General features: G+C 43.8%; 1 protein-coding gene across 3 annotated transcripts in view; it reads right to left on the bottom strand.

Moving 5' to 3' along the window:
- Window positions 1-1,263: 1,263 nt before the first annotated feature.
- The window catches only part of MACC1 (MET transcriptional regulator MACC1), a 35,731-nt gene continuing 13,741 nt past the window's right edge, over window positions 1,264-23,253 (bottom strand). For all 3 annotated transcript variants that reach the window (XM_088653676.1, XM_088653675.1, XM_035129674.3), the window contains 4 exons: window positions 22,404-22,511; window positions 19,522-21,572; window positions 12,038-12,226; window positions 1,264-4,796 (listed from right to left, as the gene is read on the bottom strand). In XM_088653676.1, the coding sequence (XP_088509802.1) occupies window positions 4,584-4,796; window positions 12,038-12,226; window positions 19,522-21,572; window positions 22,404-22,503 (2,553 nt within the window). In that variant the 5' untranslated portion in view covers window positions 22,504-22,511 and the 3' untranslated portion in view covers window positions 1,264-4,583. The remainder of the gene's footprint in view (window positions 4,797-12,037; window positions 12,227-19,521; window positions 21,573-22,403; window positions 22,512-23,253) is intronic.

Raw genomic sequence — 23,253 nt, 5'->3', positions numbered from 1 at the left:
TTCCACTGAAAAGTAAGCCCATGTTAGGCATGGAACAGCGTCTCAGTACAAAAAAAATATGTGAATTTCTCAACTAGGGAGGGAGGGGGAAATATACCAAGAAGCCAGCTAAGGTGAACCCCCATAATAGCTTGTACAGAAATGCTGTGTATGTCATCACACACAAACTGCATATTTCTGCTCGCTTCGAGAGTTATTATAAGCTTGGGGTGGGGGTGGGGAGGCAGAGAAAGAACCTGTACGCCACTTATCTCAGCACTTGTTCAAATTAAAAATACATCCTTTTAAAGGAGAAGCTAAACTACAAGTTATTTCGAGAGTTATTTGCTAGTTACGCACCCAGGAGCTTCAAGGAAGCCTTAATTAGATCTTGAGACTAAACACATCGATTTCAGTGGTACTTGCTTCCATTTGATGTTCAGGATGAAAAATGGCGTATTTATAGCTTCGCTGCCTCATTTAGATTCACATAAGTGAGCCAAAGCACAGGCTGTCAGGGAACGCACACACTGAAAATTCTGAAAAATCTAAAGCCTTCTTGCATATTTGTAGTCCGTGCTATTCAAAACCTCCCAATGCCATCAACCACAGCTATTTCTTAAAATGCCCTGACCTATATTCCTTGCTTGCTAGCTTTAAGATCTTGCAGTGTTCTGATCCTCCACCGGCATTCTCAAATAGATAGCAGTTACCTCTAATTAGACCTAGAGGGAAATCTGATTTACCAGTCACAGACACCCTCCTTTCCCTTCATTTTTGGCACCATCCTAATTTAGGTTGTCGCGAGACACTGGGAGGTTGAGAAGGAAACTCAACACAATTTCTAGATCTATGGGGAGCTCATTTCACGACCCAGGACAGATACACCCCCACTTCCCTTCCGCAAGGAAGCATGGAATTGGAAGGGACCTCAAAGATCCAACCCACTGGTATAGAATTGGTTAAGTGGCCACCCAACCACTATTTAAAATACACATACACAACTTTGAAAATCTAAATCCTCTCTGCTTAGAATAATGCTATTTATCTAATACAAGGTTGGACGTTTTCCCTCTTGCTTGTTTTGTTTTGTTTTGTATTTTGTATTCTCCTTTTGTATTTTTCTATCATGAACCACCCTGTTTCATCTTCGGATGAAGGGAGGTAAACAAATTTAATAAATAAAAACAATAATACAATGGCAGGTCCAGTGGTGAAGATTTTGCACTTGTGACATATGTGGTATGTCCCAAATCAGAATTAAAAGAGTCAGTTTAATCAAAATACACAAAACATATATATTTTAATAAAGTATTAAACCAATATATCAGAAAATAACATTACAACATCAGTTCCAAAAACTGCACTTTGAAAATGAACACAATATGAGCTGCCTTTGTAGAGGATTGCTCAGCTCCTCGTTTCCTTGCATAAGGTGCCCTTGTCGTCAAAACCTACCAAGAACCTGGAATCCCTTCCATAAAAGCAAAATGTTGGCAATTTTCCTCATCTGTTATACAGAGACTATTAGAATTCTTCACATCAGGCCTTTATATTTTTGGTCAAGCAAAATAAAATTGAGCAATGCTCATATAAAAAACCAGGAAGACCAATTTAGTGAAAATGAAACCCAGTCCCTTTAAGAATGATGGTTACTCCCCAACCCCTACCCAAAGGAAGGCTACAGTCTTGGGCAGGCATCCCCAAACTTCGGCCCTCCAGATGTTTTGGACTACAATTCCTATCATCCCTGACCACTGATTCTGTTAGCTAGGGATCATGGGAGTTGTAGGCCAAAACATCTGGAGGGCCGCAGTTTGGGGGTCCCTGGTCTTGGGCATTCCTACCACTGGGAACAGCAGGATTCACTTCTGAGTACACATACATGGAAATGCATAGTAAATGCAGACAGGAGGTGAGAATACCTTTCATCCTATTTTGCTTCCTTAGGTACCAAACTCCTCCTTCTGCTCCTCAACATGCTTGCTGAAGTAGGTCCTGGAACAGTAACCTCTGTTAAGTTTCCGTCAAGACATACTGTAGTCTTTTCTTCGGGCATTGCCAGGACCATTTCCAATATCATATAAGAAAGTCTCACTTGCAGCCACTTCACAGAGTACCATGTTCCTATGTTGGCTGCTTATGCCTGCATCCTAAATGGAAGTGGAGCCCTCCACAAAGGAATCTGTTAATGTGTGAGGGAGTCCAAACACAATGCCCCAATACAAACCTACATCTGTTTTACTGTCAAGGAATCCAGCTCCCTAGATTCAGGAAACTTCATGAACACAAGACACTGGGTTTCAGTAACTGAGCATATAATCATATCCTATAACCTTACCCTAGAGTAACAGTCTTAGTGGCGGAATGGTTCACTTCTATGGGCAAGCTTCAACTAACAATCTTGGTCCCACAAACCATGGCTCACCAGTCTGAGAATGAGCCATTAACCTGTACGCTCCCTCCCTATCCTTCCCTTCATGCTTGGCTGATTAAAACCACAGTTTCCAGATACATCCGCACCAGGAAACTGTGATTTAATAACCATGATAAGCAGAGATTAAATCAGCAATTACGAGATCAGATGTAATAGGAAACTGTGGTTCAAAGAAGCCGTGATCTCAAGCAACAAAGCCAGGAACATGAGAGGAGCGGAGATTCAAAGAGCAACCACACAGGCGCAGGCTTTTCATTGGCTGATAAACCACGGTGTAATGGTCTGAGATTGTTGTGTCTGAATTGGGCCTATGCAGAGCGCACACCGCACTAAAAAAATGAACACTTAGCTTTCTCTCTCTGCAGTTTTGGGTGTAACGTATTAGAACTATTAGGTGTGGTTAACTGCCACATTTCTTGCAACATTAATTCATACTACTAATATTTTTTGCTGAGATCATGGTAAGATTGTCAAGGCACAAGGCACAAATGGCACTGAGGTTTAGAGCCTATTTATTTTTCTCAAGTCTCCCTGTGGCCTTCTTATCCACACATTATCTCAATGCATATCCCCCCCCAATGCTCTTACTACAGTGAAACAAAAAGTGGAACAGATTTTCTTTAAAAAGAGCACACAAACCAATAATAATGGCAAATACATTTGGTCCCTAATGCCATGCTGTGTACCTCTTGAATTAAAACAAACAAACAAACAAACAGAAGAGGTAATGGCTAACGGGACAGTCAGTGATTCAACAGCTGCCATTGACCCTTGTAAGCTAGGACTACCCAACTTAAGAGCCCACACAAATAAAACACAGCAGGTAAAAAACGTGAATAAATTGCATCTGTACATTAAACCTTTGACACATGCAATGGTGCAAAAATAATATCTATCTTTGGACGTACCTGGGTGGATGCAGACTTTTTTTAAAATCATTAAAAACGGTTTCATTTGTCATCATGATGTAAGGGGTATCAAGCAGAGCCTGATAGTCGGAAGTGGACGTTGAAACCACCATGTTATGGATACAAGTTTGGAAACTATGACAGCAGCAGAGCAGATTGCTTTGTCGCTCCTATGCCAGTGGGCAGTTTCCATAACAATCATGCACCGACCATGCGTTTCATTTGCCCTGAGGAGTGGAGAACTGAGCAGAGAACTGACCCTAAGAATATGTCGCCACCGTCACAGAATGTCAATTCTGGATCTGCTTTAGAGCCGAATAAGAAGGCAAGATGGAGGTGGGGCTCCCATTACCTGGGGATGAGAGATGGGGCTCGTTTGCTGGGGGAAATGAATATCACAAGACATTCAGAAAGGGGACAGACCACTTTTTCATGAAGAAACATGGGTCAATAATACAGATACCTGGCAGAGAGGCCTTCAGACAGTCCGTTTCCACTGGAATCTATACACCCAATGAATACAGTGGTACCTCCGGTTGCAGACGGGATCCGTTCCGGAGCTCCAGTCGGATCCCGAGGTTTCCACAACCGGAGGGACCGCTTCTGCGCATGCACGCAGCGCGGTAGAGTGCGTCTGCGCATGCACGTGTGGCGAAATACTTCTGTGTTTGCCACTTTCGCAACCCGAAGTTTACGTAACTCAAGGGTAACGTAAGCCGGGGTGCTACTGCAGTAAAGTAATGAAGGATATATTTATGGTACCTTCTACATGTGATGAAACAGCTTTTCCAATTACCTCAGAGCAATAATGTATTCACAAGAGTGCGCAAAGTTTCCCTAACTGGTTCTCTCAGGAATGACAATAGCAGGCAGATGGAACAATTTCTAGGTAAAATGCTCTGAATAAGTAATGTAACTATGCTGCCCAGCTCAAATTCTTCCCGTGCTAAACTTCCCCCCAAAATGTGCAGCCCATTGCAAGGCTGTTCAGATTCCGACTGCTGTACACAAACACCTTTCGAGACATGTTGTTGTAGGGACATGAGTAAGAAGGAAAGCAAGGGAAAACTGGTCCTGCTTGAAAAATAAATGACTTGATCTTTTCATTTAAAAAAGCTTAAGCCCATAAAAGCCAGAAGCAATAGGCATAATTTTCACAGGCAGAGGAGCTAAACGGTTCTTGATGCAAATGCTCTCATTTAACTGCTTTGTGTTTCAGGAAGATAATTTCCACGGCGCCTTTCTAAATTAGATGACTTCTAGTCTTCATCCATCTTAGAGAAGGCGCTTGCCTGGAGAACCTCCATGCAGTTGACTAGAATCAGAGCTCCGGTTAATTCTCGCCACTGTTTGGTCACAGGATTCTTCATTTTGTCCAGTGCAGATTGCAAGTCTTGCAACATATCTCTGTAACTGTCTCCATAGTGAGCTCCCCAGGTGTACAGGAAATCATACGCCGGTTTCCACATCATCTGCAGTTGAAAACATACCGGGAATCAATTATTATCATTTACATTTTGTTGCCTGGCACTTAAAAATATATCATGAAGGCACCCAACAAACCTCCCTGGGGAGAGCGTTCCACAAAAAGCAAAGTGGCTTACTATCTTTTTCAATACAGATTCATGGTAAAATACGTAACCCTTTAAAATCCATAGGCAGCAACAATAGCATTAAAGTCACCAGCTTAAAACAGTAATAACTTAGCCATACCCCAGTTGACTATTCTCACCCATACCCCATACTTATTATCATATTAAAGGTAAAGGTAAAGGGACCCCTGACCATTAGGTCCAGTCGTGACCGACTCTGGGGTTGTGGCGCTCATCTCGCATTATTGGCCGAGGGAGCTGGCATACAGCTTCTGGGTCATGTGGCCAGCATGACAAAGCCGCTTTTGGCGAACCAGAGCAGCACACGGAAACACCGTTTACCTTCCCGCTGTAGCGGTACCTATTTATCTACTTGCACTTTTGACATGCTTTTGAGCTGCTAGGTTGGCAGGAGCTGGGGCCGAGCAACGGGAGCTCACCCCACCGCAGGGATTTGAACCGCCGACCTTCTGATCAGCAAGCCCTAGGCTCAGTGGTTTAACCCACAGCGTCACCTGCGCCCCATGTTACTATTATATTATATATCATATTATAGTTATCATATTACTATAACTCTAAACATACAGTCAAATATGTCCTCATATCATTCAAGTAGGTAACTTTTTTTTAAAAAAAGTCCACAGCATGTTGGAAGGAATTTATGGCTTCATTTTTACCAGTCATTAAATCACTAATGAAATTGTCAGCCCCAAGACAATTCTTCCTTCCTCTTTTTATAAGTACCGATTCGGTCTGAGGGGCATTCTGAAAGCAGCTGGTCGGTCTGTCTGTCTGTTTGTTTTTTAGGCTCCTCTTTTATAATTTAGGCTGCTTGCCATTGTATTTTAAGTTGATTAATGTAAAGACAGTGTTATAAATTCAGATATATAAGCTAGGCACCAAATGGCTCCTTAAACCAGGGTGAAATCACCAAAACAGAATTACTAGTTGTAACCCTGGTTTAAGGAGTCATTTGCTGCCTGGCTTATATATCCGAATTTATAACACTGCCTTTACATTAGGAACCATTTGGGGGCTAGACATAGACAGCTCAAAAGTTGTATTTTGCAATTCAACTTTCCGGTTCCTGAAATTTGTTCAGAACATACAGATAAAATATCATGGATGGAATTCTACAGGATGTGCTGTTAATGTGTGAAAACAGTCAAAGATTCAAGGATCCCCAGGCATGCACCTCCAGGTGGTGGAGACATTAGGCACCCAGGCATCTTCACTTGGTCGCAAGTCGCTGATAGCCAGGTGCAGAATACGTCTGGCACCAGACAAATTTTGAAGGCTGGGAAAAGCGTTTATATTTTATCTGATGTGTGTGTGTTTTTGCGGGTCTCGTTAACTGTTCTGCTATTTTTTAACTTTTGTAAGCTGTCTTGAACATTTTAATGGAAAAAGAGGGATAAAAATGCTTTAAATTAAATTGTACTCAATAATGAAATTAATGAAATGGAATCAATCATGAAATCCCCCTGAGCTGGACCTGGATCGCCGAGCAGCTAATTTTTTTAACTCCAAATATGGCCATTGATCAATGAATGTTAACATTTTACTCGAGCAGCTCAAATTCTAGTGCAGTTTCCCAAAGTAGGTCATCACTTCTCCTGGAAAATTTAAAAGAAGCTTAACTGGAAAGGAGAGCGATAATAAGGTCCCAAGTTCAACCACAAGTATCTCTAGATAAGATCTCATCAAGGAAGAACTTGGGAGGCAAAGTGACATTACTGGGCTAAAAAGATCAACATTCTGACTCATTCAAAGGAGTACTTTAAATTTCTCGACATATATCTCACGTAAAGTACAGGAACCAGTTGAGGGGGCCTGCAACTACTTTTTAGCAACACTAAAAACACATGGACATCACAAGCTCTGGCAACCCAGAAATCATCTTTGATAATAGGTGTCAGAGGTGGTTGCGGCTACTCCTGAGTAAAGACGCTCCACTCCGTCTTGTCTTTCAGAGATTTATTGTGCATACTATTTACAGTGCAAGAACATCAGCATACATGACTGCTCAGTCCGTGTCAGAACCCCGCAATGGCTTCCTGCGGGTTTTCGCCCAGCATAAAAGCCTGGGCACACCAAAGCGCCACCCCCTGGCCCTACGGGTGGGTGCACACCTCAATTTGGGCGTCAGAGGGAAGGGCTGCCCTGCGTCTGAAAGCCCTCTGTGCTCCTCCTCCCCTATCCCTCTCTCCAAGCGGTGCTGGGGCTCTGATACATGAGATAGCCCTCTCTCCACTACACTAACTTCCTCATTCCTTTCTCCTGACTCGCTGGGCTGGGCGAGGAGCTGGTGAGGATGATTGGTGGGGGCTCTCTGTAGAGAGACCCCCTGACAATAGGGAAGAACAATTTTAGGAATTAGCAGTTATTCCTAACGAGCACTGGGTCACTGCAGCCCTGCACAGACAAAACCTTTAGGAATTCCTAGTGGAAATTAATTTTATTCCCATTTTGTAGATTTCAACTGGAAGGTGCAACAGCAAAGTAAAAAAAAAACCACACATAATCAGCACAGAAGATAGCAAAAAGGCAAACAGAAAGCTGTACTGTTCTTGGGGGGGGGTCATTTAAAAATAAGGGGGATCGTTTCAAACATAAACACTGGCAAATCAGAACAGCAGAAAATAATGGATAATTATGGAAGCCATTTTTTAAAATGATGCTCCATCAGAAATTTCTATTTTAAAAACATACCACCTTTGAAGTAAATCTGAAAACCACAGATGGGGAGCAAGTTTAGCCAGTCTCACTGTCAAGCTCTCAAAATGCAGACAGATACTGTAAAAATAACCTTGAACCTGCAGCTTTTGGATCAAATGTTCTCAATTGAGCTCGATTTGCAAATTAAAGAGAGACAAAGGGGGCTTCCTAGATGTCAGTTCTGCAAACTCAGCCTGGTCCGTGAAAGTCAGGAATCTGAGACAGGGTAGAGTGCAATTCATTCTTACCACTGTTTTACTTAACGACAATTAGGAGATGCAGAATGGCAAGAAGTCATGTAATAGGAGTGTCTGCTCATATAGATTGACTGAATAAGCAAGTGCTATTTTTAAAGTCTGAGAGTGCTTGTGAGCTAGTGATCACAGCTAGTGATGTTTGGAAAACCTGAATGAATTTGTAGTCTCTGCTTACTACATGACGTTGCTCAAGACCAGATTTGCTTGCAGGAGAGACCTGTCCAAAAGATACTCCTGCTGTCTCAATGCTGCCTGCCAAGTTTATGGAGCTTACCAGGGCAGAGGGGCAATTTGCCCAGCTATGTCGCAAACCTGGCCAGTGTTATGTACTGCTGTGCAGCACAGTAGTAGCCAGCACTGTGCCCTCAGGTGGACTACAGGTCCCATCAGCACTAACCATTATACCTGCTATCTGGGGATGATGGGAGATGGAGTCCAACAGCAACAGGAGGGAACCAGGTTGGCTACTCCAGGTATAACTGGCAAGCGTGAACCGTAAAGACACTGGGGTGTTGGAAAAAACAGATGTGGCACACTCCCTCAATAAAGATAGGGAACATGACCAGGTTTGGGGTGCTTTAAAACAACCTGTTGAGGTCTGAGATTCTCTGTATGTGGTAGCAACTGCTAATATCCAGGAGCAAGGACTCTTAATAATGTGAAAAGAAAACCTGTGACCACTTCTCCCTCACCCAGAGGATCAAAGTAAGGATGAGCCATGTTGGAAACAAAACTGGAATTTAATTTAAACACACATAATGAGGGTTAAAAGCTTGATGGTTAAGCGGATAGGGCATGCCACTTCATTTCAGCCAAAAACCTTTTTACAGAAGTAATTACCATCAGAACTTTATTTAAAATTGGACTTTAAACTGGTTTCTAATTAAACTGGGTTCCATGATCACTGCAGATGGTGATCACTGCAGATGGTGACAGCAGTCACGAAATTAAAAGACGCCTGCTTCTTGGGAGAAAAGCAATGACAAACCTAGATAGCATCTTAAAAAGCAGAGACGTCACCTTGCCGACAAAGGTCCGTATAGTTAAAGCTATGGTTTTCCCAGTAGTGATGTATGGAAGTGAGAGCTGGACCATAAAGAAGGCCCATCACCGAAGAATGGATGCTTTTGAATTATGGTGCTGGAGGAGACTCTTGAGAGTCCCATGGACTGCAAGAAGATCCAACCTATCCATTCTGAAGGAAATCAGCCCTGAGTGCTCACTGGAAGGACAGATCCTGAAGCTGAGGCTCCAATACTTTGGCCACCTCATGAGAAGAGAAGACTCCCTGGAAAAGACCCTGATGTTGGGAAAGATTGAGGGCACTAGGAGAAGGGGACGACAGAGGACGAGATGGTTGGACAGTGTTCTCTAAGCCACCAACATGAGTCTGACCAAACTGCGGGAGACAGTGGAAGACAGGAGCGCCTGGCGTGCTCTGGTCCATGGGTTCACGAAGAGTCGGACACGACTAAACAACAACAAAATTAAACTGATTCCTCCCAGAATGGGTTTTCGTTCTCCTACCTAAACCAAGAAAACACTTTCAGGCCCATTTTAGAATTTTATCCTTCTCCTCGGGGAAGTAATCGAGGCTGCCCTGCCTAGCAAACCGCCCCAATGCCCAGCTAATCCCTAGCCATGACCAAGCCAAACTCAACTTGACCATTTAACTGTCCACTCCCTCCTGATTGGTGGACACTCCACCCAGCCCTGATTGGCTGCAGAAGAAGCCCCAGCTGGATGGAATCATCATCTGCTATGGAGCCGATTTATGTTGTGAACTGCCCTGAGATCTACAGATGAAGGGGGGTTATACAAATTTAATTCATTAATTACAGGTAATAGTAATATCAAAATGAATTATTTAGGAACAAATTAATAGTGTTGCTAGATCAGGTCAACGTTCTGTCTAGTTCAGCATCTCATTCTCACAGTGGCTATGCCTCTGGGAAGCCTGCAAGGAGGACCCAAGAGAAACAGCACTCTGTTCACTTGTGATTCCCTGCAACTGGTATTCAGGGCTATATGGCCTCCATATAGTATAGTAGAATATAGTATTCATGGAGGATCAGACTCTTTTAAAGCACTGTGTGCTGGATTATCATACTATGTATATTTTGGAATCAATGCACATTAGACTATTATTGTAACAATGTGCATTTTATTTTATTTATTTTTGCAGCACTGTGAGCCACTTTGGGCACATTTATGTGGGAAAGCAGCCTACAGGTGAAACTAATACAAAAATAAAAAACGTCAGAGTGAGTATCTCATCTGCAAAGTGGGATCTGCCACACAAGGCTGCTGTAAGAATTGAGTAAGGCAAGAAGTGCTATTACAGAACCTGACCCTCCTTTGGGAAAGACCAGGCTATAAATAAACACAGGAAAAATGAAAACACTGCGCACAGAGTTATCAAATTCCTGCACGTTGCATGCTGACGGAGAAAGAGGCAGCTATTTGTTGTTGTGAATATTTCATTTAACTTCTAGCTTGACAGCTTAATATCACTGTGGCAGCTGATATGAGATTTCTAAGGCTGCTCGTGATGAATGATTCCAAATAAAAACATAAACATAAGAAAAAGAGAGAGGAGGACCACTGCAAAATCAAGTACCCCCCCCTTTTTTGACAAACAGTACTTTATGCAAGATTTCACCTAGGTGATCTTTGCCTATCTTTGTCTTATTTAAGTGCAAGTCCAAGTCACATATCAGAGAACTACATGAAAAATCTGGTAACTCAAAGAACAAGCCAAGGTGGCTGACAATCAAAATTAAATACAAGCCAAAAGAATTAGATTCAAAAAACGAGGTGAATAATATTCTGACCTCTTTTCTATTATGGGAACTATTGGGTTGTAGTGGGCAACATACAGACAAAAAATTGAAAGCCAAATTATACTGAAATGCTCAAAGTTTTGCATTTCTTCCTGTTTGGATTATTCACTGCATTATACATTCATGTGACTTGCTAGTTTAGCTGCCATTGTCCTCCAACATTATCTACACATTTTCAGATTTGGTTGGGATACCAAGCCAAAATCATCTGCTGATAAAGGCCAATGTTAATGGAAATTTTTCTATAGCTTCATTGACAGATGCGGAACAATCCAAAACACGTTTACTCAGAACTCACCAGAGTTCAGTGTACCTTATCCTAAATAAAATATGCACAGGACTGCAGGCTTAGGTCCTTTGCATTGCAGAATTAATCTTTACACTTACACCCTCAGGATGACTCCATTTAAATTCTCTAGAGAAGCAATTTATATGTTTAATTCAATATTTGGTCTCCATCAACTTGTCTCTTTGGGTGGGCTTTGAGAAATGGCTTTGAGCAATCTTGTGTCATGTTATTATAACGCAGACAAGAATTATTAGAGTTGAAATTTTGGACACATAACAGTAAGACGGGGGTGTGGGGGGGAGACCGAGAGAGAGGGGGAGAGAGGAGGAGGAGGAGGAAGAGGAGAGAGAGAGAAGAGAGAGAGAGATGTTTAGGACTGAAGAGAGGCAGTTTCACGAGTGTATAGATCAATTCTGTTTTCACCACGTTTGATGGGTATTATATCATTTAAGAAACAACAACAACAATAACAACAACAATTTATTATTCCCCAGCCACTCTGGGCGGCTCCCAACATAATATTAAAAACACAATAAAACATCAAACTTCCCTGAGCAGGGCTGCCTTCAGATGTCTTCTAAAGGTTGTACGGTTGCTAATCTCCGTTACATCTGTTGGAAGAGCGTTCCACAGGGTGGGCACCACCACTGAGAAGGCCCTCTGCCTGGTTCCCTGTAACTTCGCTTCTCGCAGTGAGGGAACCACCAGAAGGCCCTCGGCGCTGGACCTCAGTGTCTGGGCAGAACGATGGGAGTAGAGACACTCCCTCAGGTATACTGGACTGAGGCCGTTTAGAGCTTTAAAGGTCAGCACCAACACTTTGAATTGTGCTCGGAAAACCTATGCAACCCTGTTTGACCAGAGACAATGGTGGGACAAAAGGAATGTGTACACGTACATCCCATGGCAAGCAATTCCACTTTAAAAGTCAGTTATAAAAACAATGGTCTATATTCAGCCTAAAAAGCTCTGGTGGCAAAAGAGCACAGTGAAAGAAAGTGAGAGATGTCTCACCTCTGGAGGGACATCTCCATTTGTGCCCCGGTGGGGAGTTTCATAAGCTTCGATTTGTTGCTTTGTGAGTCGTGCTAATTTTTCTGCCAGCTCTCTCCAGCCTTTCCCAAGCTTCACAGCAGACGTAAAAATGACTGTGTCTTGCGTGATGCGTGCAAGTAATCCTTGGCAATCCAGCTTCAGCAGGGCCTGCAACCACAAGTTGGATGATTATGTTCTCAAGCAACCATGAATAACAATTAATTGTAGCCGGCTTGTGCAACTATTTGAAGCAATACGGAAACGAGCACTTAAACTTCTGCTAAATATTCCACTAGTGTTCCAGAAGCGGCTTTTTCACATGTGGAGAAAGATCACATAAAATGTGGAAATGATTAGGTAAGGAATAATCATGAAAACTGAATGAAATGCTATTTGAATGGAGTCTTCAGTCCACTGATTTCAACAGGTCCTCCTTTATGTGTTACTTAGTCAGATACGGCACCATACATATATTTATTTAAATATTTATAAGCCACACTCCTGTAGAAATTATAACAAGGCAAGGTGTAAGATTAAAAACACAATACGCCAAAATAGCCACAGCAAAAAGAACATATCATTAAAAATTAGTTGGTTTTTATTTTTATTTTTTTTAAACAGATTCCGAAGACCTGATTGAACAGTTTTTAAAATACGTTTGAAAGAAAGCAGGGATGACTCCTGTCGAACAAAGATCATGGGGCAAGTAGTTCCACAGAGCAGGGTCTGCCCACACAGAAGTCTTGGTCCCTGGTAAAGGCCCGTTAAATCTAAGGGGCAGGGGCACAAAATGTGTCCCATCTGAAGGCTTCGGTGATCAAAGCAGAGTATAAGAAATCTGCTTGGCTCCAACTTGAGTAGGGCTTTGTGAATCTTGCGTCTGGCAGCAAAACAATAGATACACTGGAATAATTATTACCAATTTTACTAACCCCTGGTGAATCTGTATCAATTCTCTTTCACTAGAACAATTAGCCTAGGAGCCAGATTTAAAAGGAAATCTGAACTAATTAGTTTTTCCCAGATTTATCCCTATACAGTACTGCCAAAAATAGTATACTGTTCCCAGAAAGAAGAGTATGGTTTTATATAAATGTCAGTCTTAGGACTGCATAATCAATAATAGAGTTTACTCATTATTCCTGATTACAGATATTTCGGACAGTCCTGCCTATGGTCATTAACCAGGGAAAAGACCGGCTGAAATTACTGAAAGTTCTGTCCTGAGAAATTACTTTAGAACTAGACTGCAGCAGGATAAAATCTGCTTAGGAAAAGAAAAGAAATATATGTGGGCATTGTGGCCCATTTGTATAATCATTTTTTATTTTTATTTTTACAAAAAACGACTTCTCGCTCTCAGCCCTTTTTACTTGAGCGTCCTTTTAAAATGCTCAGGTTTGTGTAAATGCAATCGCTTTGCTCTGCTGGCCCAAAACTGAACAAAACAATTTGCATTCCGTCTGAGACAAGAAAATATCTCTTCCATTTTGCCCTTAAAATGTTGTTTTAAATATTTATATACAGTCTTACTTTGGAAGTCAAATGGAATCCGTTCCGGAAGTCTGTTCAACTTCCAAAACGTTGGAAAACCAAAGCGTGGCTTCTGATTGGCTGCAGGAAGCTCCTGCAGCTAATCGGAAGCTGCGGAAGCCCTGTTGGACGTTCGGCTTCCAAAAATAGTTCGCAAACCGGGAACACTCACTTCCTGCTTTGCAGCGTTCGGAAGCGAAAACGTTTGAGAACTAAGCTGTTCGAAAACCAAGGTACGACTGTACTACCATTAGAAAATAAATAAATCACAGCAGCTTACAACTAACCAATTATGCAAGGTTTAAGTAGGAGTCTCTGGCTCTTCAGAAGTTGTTGAACTCCCATTTCCTCAGTTGGTTAGAGCGTGCTGCTGATAATGCCAAGGTTACAGGTTCGATCCCAGAATGGGACCGCTGCATATCCCACACCAAGATGGAAACTTGATCCTCTAATGTGGTTATTTCAGGAAGAAACACAGAAACACTGGATTCATAGAAGATCTTTGGAAGAAGTATAGACTGCTCCATTTTAACACTGCTTTTCTCACAAGGAGGCCGCCCAAAAGTGTTTCTGCACAGGTCGAAGGTGGGCACTGCACATCCTGGCCACTACAGATCATATGCTGGTCTGATCCTACGTAGCATCTCCACACCATCTCCATCCTATATGCATCAATTATATTCTCAGTCATTTAAGACGCTGTGGCTCTTTGGCAGAAAGCTGCCATTGTAAAATAAAAAAAACCAAATGAAAAGGTACTTTAAGTTTCAACGAGAACGACATCTGTATAATGACCCTGAAAATATAGCCTCAGGGAAGAAGCTGGAAGCAAGAGACATAACTTTTACCTGCAAGTCCATGTTTAAAATTGCAGTGGCAGAAAACTAGTGAGAAGTCCTTAAGCGGTGGTATATTTATCTTGACAATGACAAAACCCATGACTTCCAGCCCTTGCTATTTTTGAAGCTAAAGGACTTCTGTTATTTTGAGCAACGTCTCATCACAGAAATAGGACTAAGATTCGAAAGGCTTATGTTCAAAACCAGCATTTCCCAACCTGGTGCCTTCTAGATGCCTATTATTATTATTATTATTATTATTATTATTATTATTATTATTATCATCATCATCATCACATCTCCTTTTTCCTTGACAGGGACTTTAGGTGGCTTACAGATAAAATAAGACACACAACCATTAAATTAACACTGACCATGCTGGAGCTATGCTTCTTTTCTGAACCATGTAACACTGGTTCAGCATTGACCGACAGTACAGTACTGGGCCCCTTTCAATGTTATGTTGATAACTTACAGTGCTCTGAATGACTTGCGCCCCTGTAGGAGCACCTGTCCCATTATCCACTAGCCTGTACTACCGAGAAGGCCCTCCTTGTGATATATTGCAGTGATCTAAGGAAAGGGCCTTCTCAGTTGTGGCACTCCATCTGTAGAACTCCCTCCTGCTAAAGTTAGGTTTGGATCCCTATTTGTTGAATTTTCGTCGGGTGCGAAGGCTGCAGACCTGTGTCACAGTGTCCCTGTCTGGCTTGCTGTGGTTTTTGTTTTCAAGCTTTTTTTAAGGGTGTGTGTTGACAGTGTTGTGCTTTGTTATGACTTCGATAGTGAGCCACCGTGAAAGGACCTTAGTGTGTTAGGCTCATGCTGGGGAGAGTGTATACAATGGTGCCTCGCTAGACGAAATTAATTCGTTCCAGGACTCAATTCGTCCTACAAAAATTTCGTGTAGCGAGGCACTGTTTCCCATAGGAACGCATTAAAAGTCAATTAATGCGTTCCTATGGGCTCCGGGGGCCTGGCGGCGGCAGCGGTACTTGCTCTCTTGGCTTGGGGAAGGCAGGCAGGCGCTTGTTCTCTCGCCCGACAGAGCCAGCATTTGACAGGGCTTCCGAACCCCCGTCAGATGCGGGCTCTGTTGGGCGGGGGGGGGGGGAGAGGAACGAAGGAAGAGAAAGCAGCCCTTTCTCTTCCTTCCTTCCTCTCCCCCTGCCGCCAGCTTTCCCCCCACCCCGTCCGACACAGCAGGATCGGAGGAGAAGCCTCCTCCGATCTGCGCTGTGTCGGACGGGCTGAGGGGAAAGCGGGGCTTTCGGCAGCCGGCAAAAAGTCCCCACACCAGCGCACTTCGGCTCCGGGTGACGGGGCCGAAGTGCACCGGTGCTTCGCTGGCTGCCTTCCCCTTGAATTGGGGAAGGCAGCCAGTGAAAACATCCCCGCACCGGCGCGCTTTGGCTCCGGGTGATGGGGCCAAAGCGCGCCGGTGCTGGGGTGTTTCGCCGCCCCCCGCTAAAGCAGGCTTGCTAGCCGCCATTCCAACGGCGTCTAGCAAGCCCACCCAGGTGAGGGGGTGGGCGGCGGGAGCAGCGCCCGAGAGGGCTCCTTTTGGGCGCTGATCCCGCCCCCCCTTGCAACAGCAGGCTTGCTAGCCGCCGTTCCAATGGCGCCTAGCAAGCCCGTGTCAGGCGGTGGGGGTGGGAAGCGCAGGATCCTCCGCTTCCCGCCTCCACTGCCCGGGGATCGGACAAGGCTGGAGAATCCTCGTCCCATCCTCACAGTGTCGGGCGGTGGGGGGGAGCGGAGAATCCTCCGCTTTCCCCCACCACACACTGCCCGGGATCGGACAAGGCTGGAGAAGCCTCATCCCATCCCCGCAGCGTCGGATCCTCCGCTTTTTGGATCCTCCGCTTTCCCCCACCACACACTGCCCGGGATCGGGCGAGGCTGGAGAAGCCTCGTCCCATCCCCGCCTTGTCAGGCAGTGGGGGGGAAGCGGAGGATCCGAAAAGCCCCCGCCGTGGACTGGCTTGGCGGCGGGGGGAAGAATCCACTTCTCCCCCCCTTCTTCCCGCGCTACAGCCTTTGTGTTCCCCTGGTCTCTGCCGGTTGCCCCTCACCGGCAGAGACCAGCGGAACACAAAGGGGAGCGAGCTGCAGCACAGGAAGAAGGCAAGGGAAGATCAGCTGAGAGGCGGTGACAGCTGTCAGTGCCTTTCAGCTGATCTTCCTTTGCCTTCTTCCTGTGCTGTAGCTCGTTCCCCTTTCGCTAGAGGAATGCCCTGTAGGTTTTGTGATTGGAGGTTTTTATGGCCACGCTTCGCAAAAAAAAAACCTCGTCTTGCAAGGCAACCTCCGATCGCAAAACCTATTCGTATAGCGGGAAATTCGTCTAACAGGGCATTCATCTAGTGAGGCACCACTGTATTTAAATGAGGACATGTCTCACTCATCCTGTCTCTGCTGGGGCCCAGCCCAAAATATCTTTACCCAGCCTAGCGCCTAAGGAAGGGGCATTCTGGGAGTGGGACCAGAGCTGGATCCTAAGCCTATTAGCTTGGTCACATGATCTGATAACCCAGTATAGGTTGCACTGTGGTCTAAACCACTGAGCCTCTTGGGCTTGCCGATCAGAAGGTAGGCGGTTCGAATCCCTGCAACAGAGTGTGCTCCCGTTGCTCTGTCCCTGCTCCTGCCAACCTAGCAGTTTGAAAGCACGCCAGTGCAAGTAGATAAATAGGTACTGCTGCGGCGGGAAGGTAAACAACATTTCCTTGCACTCTGGCTTCTATCACAGTGTCCCATTGCACCAGAAGTGGTTTAGTCATGCTGGCCACATGACCCAGAAAGCTGTCTGTGGACAAACACTGGCTCCCTCGGCCTGAAAGTGAGATGAGCACCACAACCCCATAGTCGCCTTTGACTGGATTTAACTGTCCAGGGGTCCTTTACCTAAAGGCTTCCTTTCCCTCTGTCAGGCTCAGCCAACAGTAGCCTTGTTCAAGTTTTTGGTTTGCTTTAAGCCAGCTTCTTGCGTATTGTGTATACAAATTTAATAAGCAAACAAATAAACAAAATAGGATTGCTCCCTTAGTCAATGGAGAAAGAGTAATCCCTCTAGCTATTACATTTTTCAAGTACAAGAAAGTACCATAAAGTCATTGCAACGCTGCCAGGCAAACCTTTTAACTACACTTCCTTGCAAACCAAAGTGCTACAGTAACGATTCTTGTTTCTCTACCAATAAATACATTAACTGAATGCAATTATCAGGCTAATACTAGAACTTTAAGGAGAAATCTTCATTATGAAGGAAGACCGCTTGCAGTTACAACCGTTCAATAAGAAAAGTCAGGGGGAAACCCAGATAAGGGGGAGACACCCTCAAAACAACTTTCAGGGGCAACAGCACTCCGCATTCAGCCTTCCTGGTGCAGCTGGACTACCGGCTATGCTGGTTGGGGTGAAGAGGAGCTTCAGCCCAACAATGTCTGGGAAATGCTGCTCTACATTGAGCAAAGTGCTGAAATGCAGGAAGAACTTCAGTTCCAGCTAGAAAGCATTCACAATGCCAGTGCTGCTGAGAGTAGAGATCAAAGGATGAAGGGCTCTGGCTCATTACAAAGGGGCAAAGTGTCTCACCCATCAGCTGATCATCAGGACGCACAGCTATCTTTAAGGTCCCCCCCAATAATTCCACCTAGGATTCTGAAGTGTTATGGCAGGAATTCTACCATAGGGATAAAGGAAGAGTTGTCTGGCATTTATGTTTTCCAGAGATGGGAGGTGGACCGCACCAGAGGTAGACAACACCATGTTCTCCAGATACTTATTTATTATTGCATTTACAGGGTGAGTTTTTTAAAAGAGGCCCCGTGGAACATGTGTACTCTGTATCCACGGGGCCTCTTTTAAAGGACTCACCCTGTACAGTGGTACCTCTGGTTACGAACGGGATCCATTCCCGCGGCCCGTTCGCAACATGAAAAGGCCACACCCTGAAGCGCCGCATCTGCGCACATGCATGACGCAATTTGGTGCTTCTGCGCATGTGCAAAGCATGATCTAGCACTTCTGTGCATGCGCACTCACTGAACCCGGAAGTAACCCGTTCCGGGACTTCCAGGTTCGGCATGTCCGTAAACTGAAAAGATGTAACCCGCAGCGGACGTAACATGAGGTATGACTGTATATCAAGGAGTTTAAGGTACCATATGTGGCTCCATGTTATACTCACAACAACCCTGTGAGACAGGCTGAAAGTTGGTGACTGGCCCATGGTCACCCAGTGAGCTTAATGGTTGAGTGGAGATCTGAACCCTGGTTTCCTAGAGCCTATTCCAACACCCTAACTGCTACACTACGCTGGGTTCCCCAGTGTACTGGACTCAAACTCTCATCAGTCCCAGCCGGACAGCATGGCCAATGGTCAGGGATGATAGGAGTTACAGTCTAACAACAACTGTAACTGGCTCCCACACTTCCAAGCTTTCATAAGGAACTAGGCAGGCTCTTATAAGTTAATCAAAAACTAGAGATCAACAGTGTGTTTTTGCCCCACAGCTTCTACATAATTTCAACATTAAGTGAACATTTTCACAACCAGCTTTGTTCAGACATCTTGGTCAGGATCCAACAAGCCTATAAAGGAGCATGTGAGAGAACTACGTACAGAGCCAAGAACTTCTTTAAACGTTTCCATTGCAGCTGCAGCTCACACGGCTAACAAAGCCATTTTTCCTACTAAAATAGCTTTGCTGCATCTTTTCACCTGCCTACAGGCCTTGAGGTGGAGAAGGATAACCATAATCCCAACAAATTAGCTATACCAATTATTGCTCATCTGGGCCTCACATAAACAAAGGCCACATTCCCACCATGCATTTAAAGCACTATGGTACCACTTTAAACAGTCATGGCTTCCCCCAAAGAATTCTGGGAATTATCGTTTGTTAAGGGTGGTGAGAGTTGCTAGGAGACCCCCATTTTCCTCACAGAACTACACTTTCCAGAATGATTTAACTGTCAATCCTCCCTCCCGGGGAACTCTGGGGAATGTACAGTAGCTCTGTGAGAATAGGGGTCAAATGTTTGGTGTGAATGTGGCCTAACAGGACACATCTAAGCAGTACTTACAACAGACAGCTCGTACAGGAAACGCCTTGTATTTTTGTTAGCATGGCAGACCTCCTTGAGCTTCTTCACAACGTAGGCTACTTTTTCTGATTCTTTCTCAGCTTGTACGTCACTGAAAGCATCCAAAGACAAGTGCGAAAATCCAAGGGCATCAGCTAAAGCTTTCCAATCGTTCATTTTCTCTGATACCGTGGATAAGATTGCTGCATAGATGTAAGTCAGCTTTCTAAAAGGCAATGCAATTTGCTCAAGGAGGCTTTGGGTTGTGATTGTGCTATCATCAATATCCATAGCTTGGTCTTTGGCTATCACTTTGACATTTTTGCAGTGTACGAGGCCAACTTTCCTTCTAAGAACGCCCACGTACCATTCTTTTATTTTAGCCTGCCCGATGGCTTTCACCTTATCTTCGCCAAGAAGTGCTATTGTGTCGCCTTTAAAATATTCCAGCAAGTAGTCGATTTTATTTTGACGCAACACTGTCTTCAAAGCTACGCCATAGCAGGCAACGTGTAACGCTTTGTCCTGAAAAATTGGATATTTAATTGTTGGCGTTGATAGCAGTGGCGCAGAGTTGACCGCCTTGCGTCTTTCTAATCGGTTTGGCTTGTTGAGCACCCCAGTCAATGGCTTTGGAGCTGGCTCAGGGGTTGTGATGTAAAACTGGCACACCAGGTTGTTGTTTGGGGCTTTCACCTGGACGCGGAAGACAAAGAGATGTATTTTCCTTCTGTTGATTATAGAAAATGGGAAGTGTTGGTGAATCACTTCGCCGCCCCCTTTCAGTATCCCTTCTTTGATTTCTTTCCCCTGATCCTCTTCCTTCACTTCAAAATCAGGGTCACAAGAGGCCACAAAAATATTGAGATCTTGTGGCTTCTCGAGTGCAAATGTATGCTTTCCCCAGAGCTGGAAAACCACCGGGGGCATGCTCTTTCCACCCTTTTTAATGTCACATACTGTAAGTTTCTCTGGGACATAGTTGTGGCCAAACAGGGCAAATACAACTGTGAAAGAAGGGTGGATATGTTTGGGTCCATAAATCCCAACCGAGAGCTTTCTGTGTATATACTCCCAGGCACTTGCAGGAGAATTAACTGTATTGGTTTGGGCTACAGCCACAATGTACATCAAGTGACTCAGGTCCGTCAGCTTGACTTGGATAGTATCTTTATAGATGTAACAGTTGTCTATTCTTTCAAACGGACCCTCTTTAGTGAAACCACATAGACATACAATTTCAGTCATAACCTGACTGAAAGGGTCCTTCTTCACCTCGGCTGCAATTTTCATTTCTAGCAAAATGGCTTCGGTGGTATTGAGGTTACTTAATGTAAGTTCAACCAGTGGGCTCACAGTGGTCGAAAACTCATGGTTAAGCGACGGTGGGGAGTCAAGGATTGCCTGTAAGCCAACCTCTTGGAATTCTCCAAAGGCTACGTGGCCTTCGGGGAAATGAACCGCAATCTCCGAGTCAGGAAGCTGCACGGAGCCGCCTTCATGACTCACTTTGCAAGCTATATGCGTTTCTACAGATTGGGTTTGGGCCCATCCCGGGCTCTGATTTATCGCATTCAAATCCAGGCAAGATCGGGCCAGCTGCCTTTGATTCAACCACGCTGTCTTATAGGCTTCACGGTCATTCTGAAGAGGTTCACTGTTTGGAGGCAGGATATGGTTGGACGGTGCAGTGCAAGGGAGTTCAAATGTCTTGGTCCCTACAATATCCAAGAGATCTGAAACACTCCGAGATTTTGCCGATCTCCGGGAAGATTTGCGAAGAAAAAGATAATCAAGATTCAATTCGTCTCCAGACGAAGCAGCAGAGTCTCTGTTATTTAGATCTCTAGAAAATAAATAGGGGTCTTCTTTTAAGATAGATATGCCCTTGTCACTTTTTTCTCTGTTGTTTGACTGAGCTACATCATCTAAAAAAGGATTGGATGCTGACAGTACATTCCAAAAAGGATTGGTCTTAAATGCTCCAGGGACACGTTGCTTAAATTCTTCAGACCAATGGGACTTCAGCTCCAGTTCATTTTCTCTGTTATCTGTTAAAAAGAAGAAAACGAAGTTAAGTATGGCAACTTTATATTTATTGTCTTCCACCTAATATTCTGCATTTGTCAAGATACTGTATTTTTCTGTGTATAAGACTGGGGGGGTTAGCAAAAAATAGGTTTAAAATTGGGGCTCATCTTATATACGGGTAGTGCTGAGAGGTGTTTTCTTAATTTGGAGTCCCCAAAAATAGGGGGCGTCTTATACACGGAAAGATATGGTACTTCAGTTTCCCTTACATTAACTAAAAATACCAGGTGCAATATGTTGTTTTCATTTTGATTATACAGGTGAAACTCGGAAAATTAGAATATCGTCGAAAAGTGCATTCATTTCAGTAATGCAACTTACTATTTTTAAATTATTCTTTTAATTTTTACAAATGCTTTCTTTTGGAAATTCCACAGTAATAAAACAAATAGTTACAAAAATACAAAAATAAACATCGCTATTACATTTCATTAATTAGATTCCATTTATAATTGACCCGCCTAACGACAAATAATTACAATTACAACAAATAAAGGCTTGACATATCTTGCTTTGCATGTCATGCATCTATCTCATATATTGGTTTCACCTTTTAAGTTGTGTTACTGAAATAAATGCACTTTTCGACAATATTCTAATTTTCTGAGTTTCACCTGTATATTTTGTGGTTTTATATTTTGATTTTGTTCTCTGAAGCACCCTGAGACCTCACTATATGAATTCAATAAATAAAATATAATAATAAATGATGATATAAGCCAAGCATTTATCAAGCAAACGTAGATTCCGATCAGAACTCTGCTTAAGAAGGTAGGATGCTAGAAACATACCTGTCCAATCATTTCTTGCAGGGCTGCCGTCATCTAAGTCAACCAGACATCCCTCTGACTTACTCCATGAAATCTCCTTTATATGACAGGATGCAGACATCTTCCTTCCTAAAAGATTTAAGACAAGTTGCTTTACTAACCAATAAATGTTTTAGAACCACAAGGCATACCATAAATTGTAATCAAAGTCCAGAAAGAAATGGCTAAGGAATTCCTCGCATTAACTTCGCAATGGGGAGGCATGGATAGTCACCTATTTGAGTTTAGCCTCACTTACCTGGGAGGAAGCCCCATTGAAATCAACAGGACTTACACCTGAGCAGACATGGTTAAGACTGCAAGGGCTGTTTATCCCTGCGCAATCTTTCAAAGTAATTTCTTCTCCATGCATAGAGGGAGGAATTACAATAACAGAATCAAATTTCGCTCCCCTTCCCAGTGTCAGATTGCCCACTTGCTGAATGTCTGTACAGGGTGTGTGTTTATAAAGTCCCATTAATACGTGCAGGGCCGTCTTTAGCATATGCACCGCTGGGGTGCAAAGATCCGCCCAGCACCCCCCAATTTAGTTAATTTCACGTGCATGTTGCCATTGAGAATGATAAGCGCCACCACTGGCGCGGTGCGTCTTTGGTAAATGAGCACAAAAAGTCAAAAGTCCTTTAGTGAAACAGTAGGTATACATTTCAGTAATACCTAGGTATATATGTATTTTGTTTTTCTAGCTTGATCAAAATTATTTATTATTTCATAACAGGTAGATAGTTAAGAGCTTAGGCGGCTTCCGTGCACACACACACACCCCAGATTCTATGCCTGGGTGCCTCGCACCCCTAGCACCCCTGGGTAA

This window comes from Zootoca vivipara, chromosome 11, assembly GCF_965207765.1.
Source record: "Zootoca vivipara chromosome 11, rZooViv2.hap1.1, whole genome shotgun sequence".
Classification (NCBI taxonomy): Eukaryota; Metazoa; Chordata; class Lepidosauria; order Squamata; family Lacertidae; genus Zootoca; species Zootoca vivipara.
The sequence above is the reverse complement of the archived record's forward strand: the minus strand, read 5'-3'. Positions and strand labels throughout refer to the sequence as shown.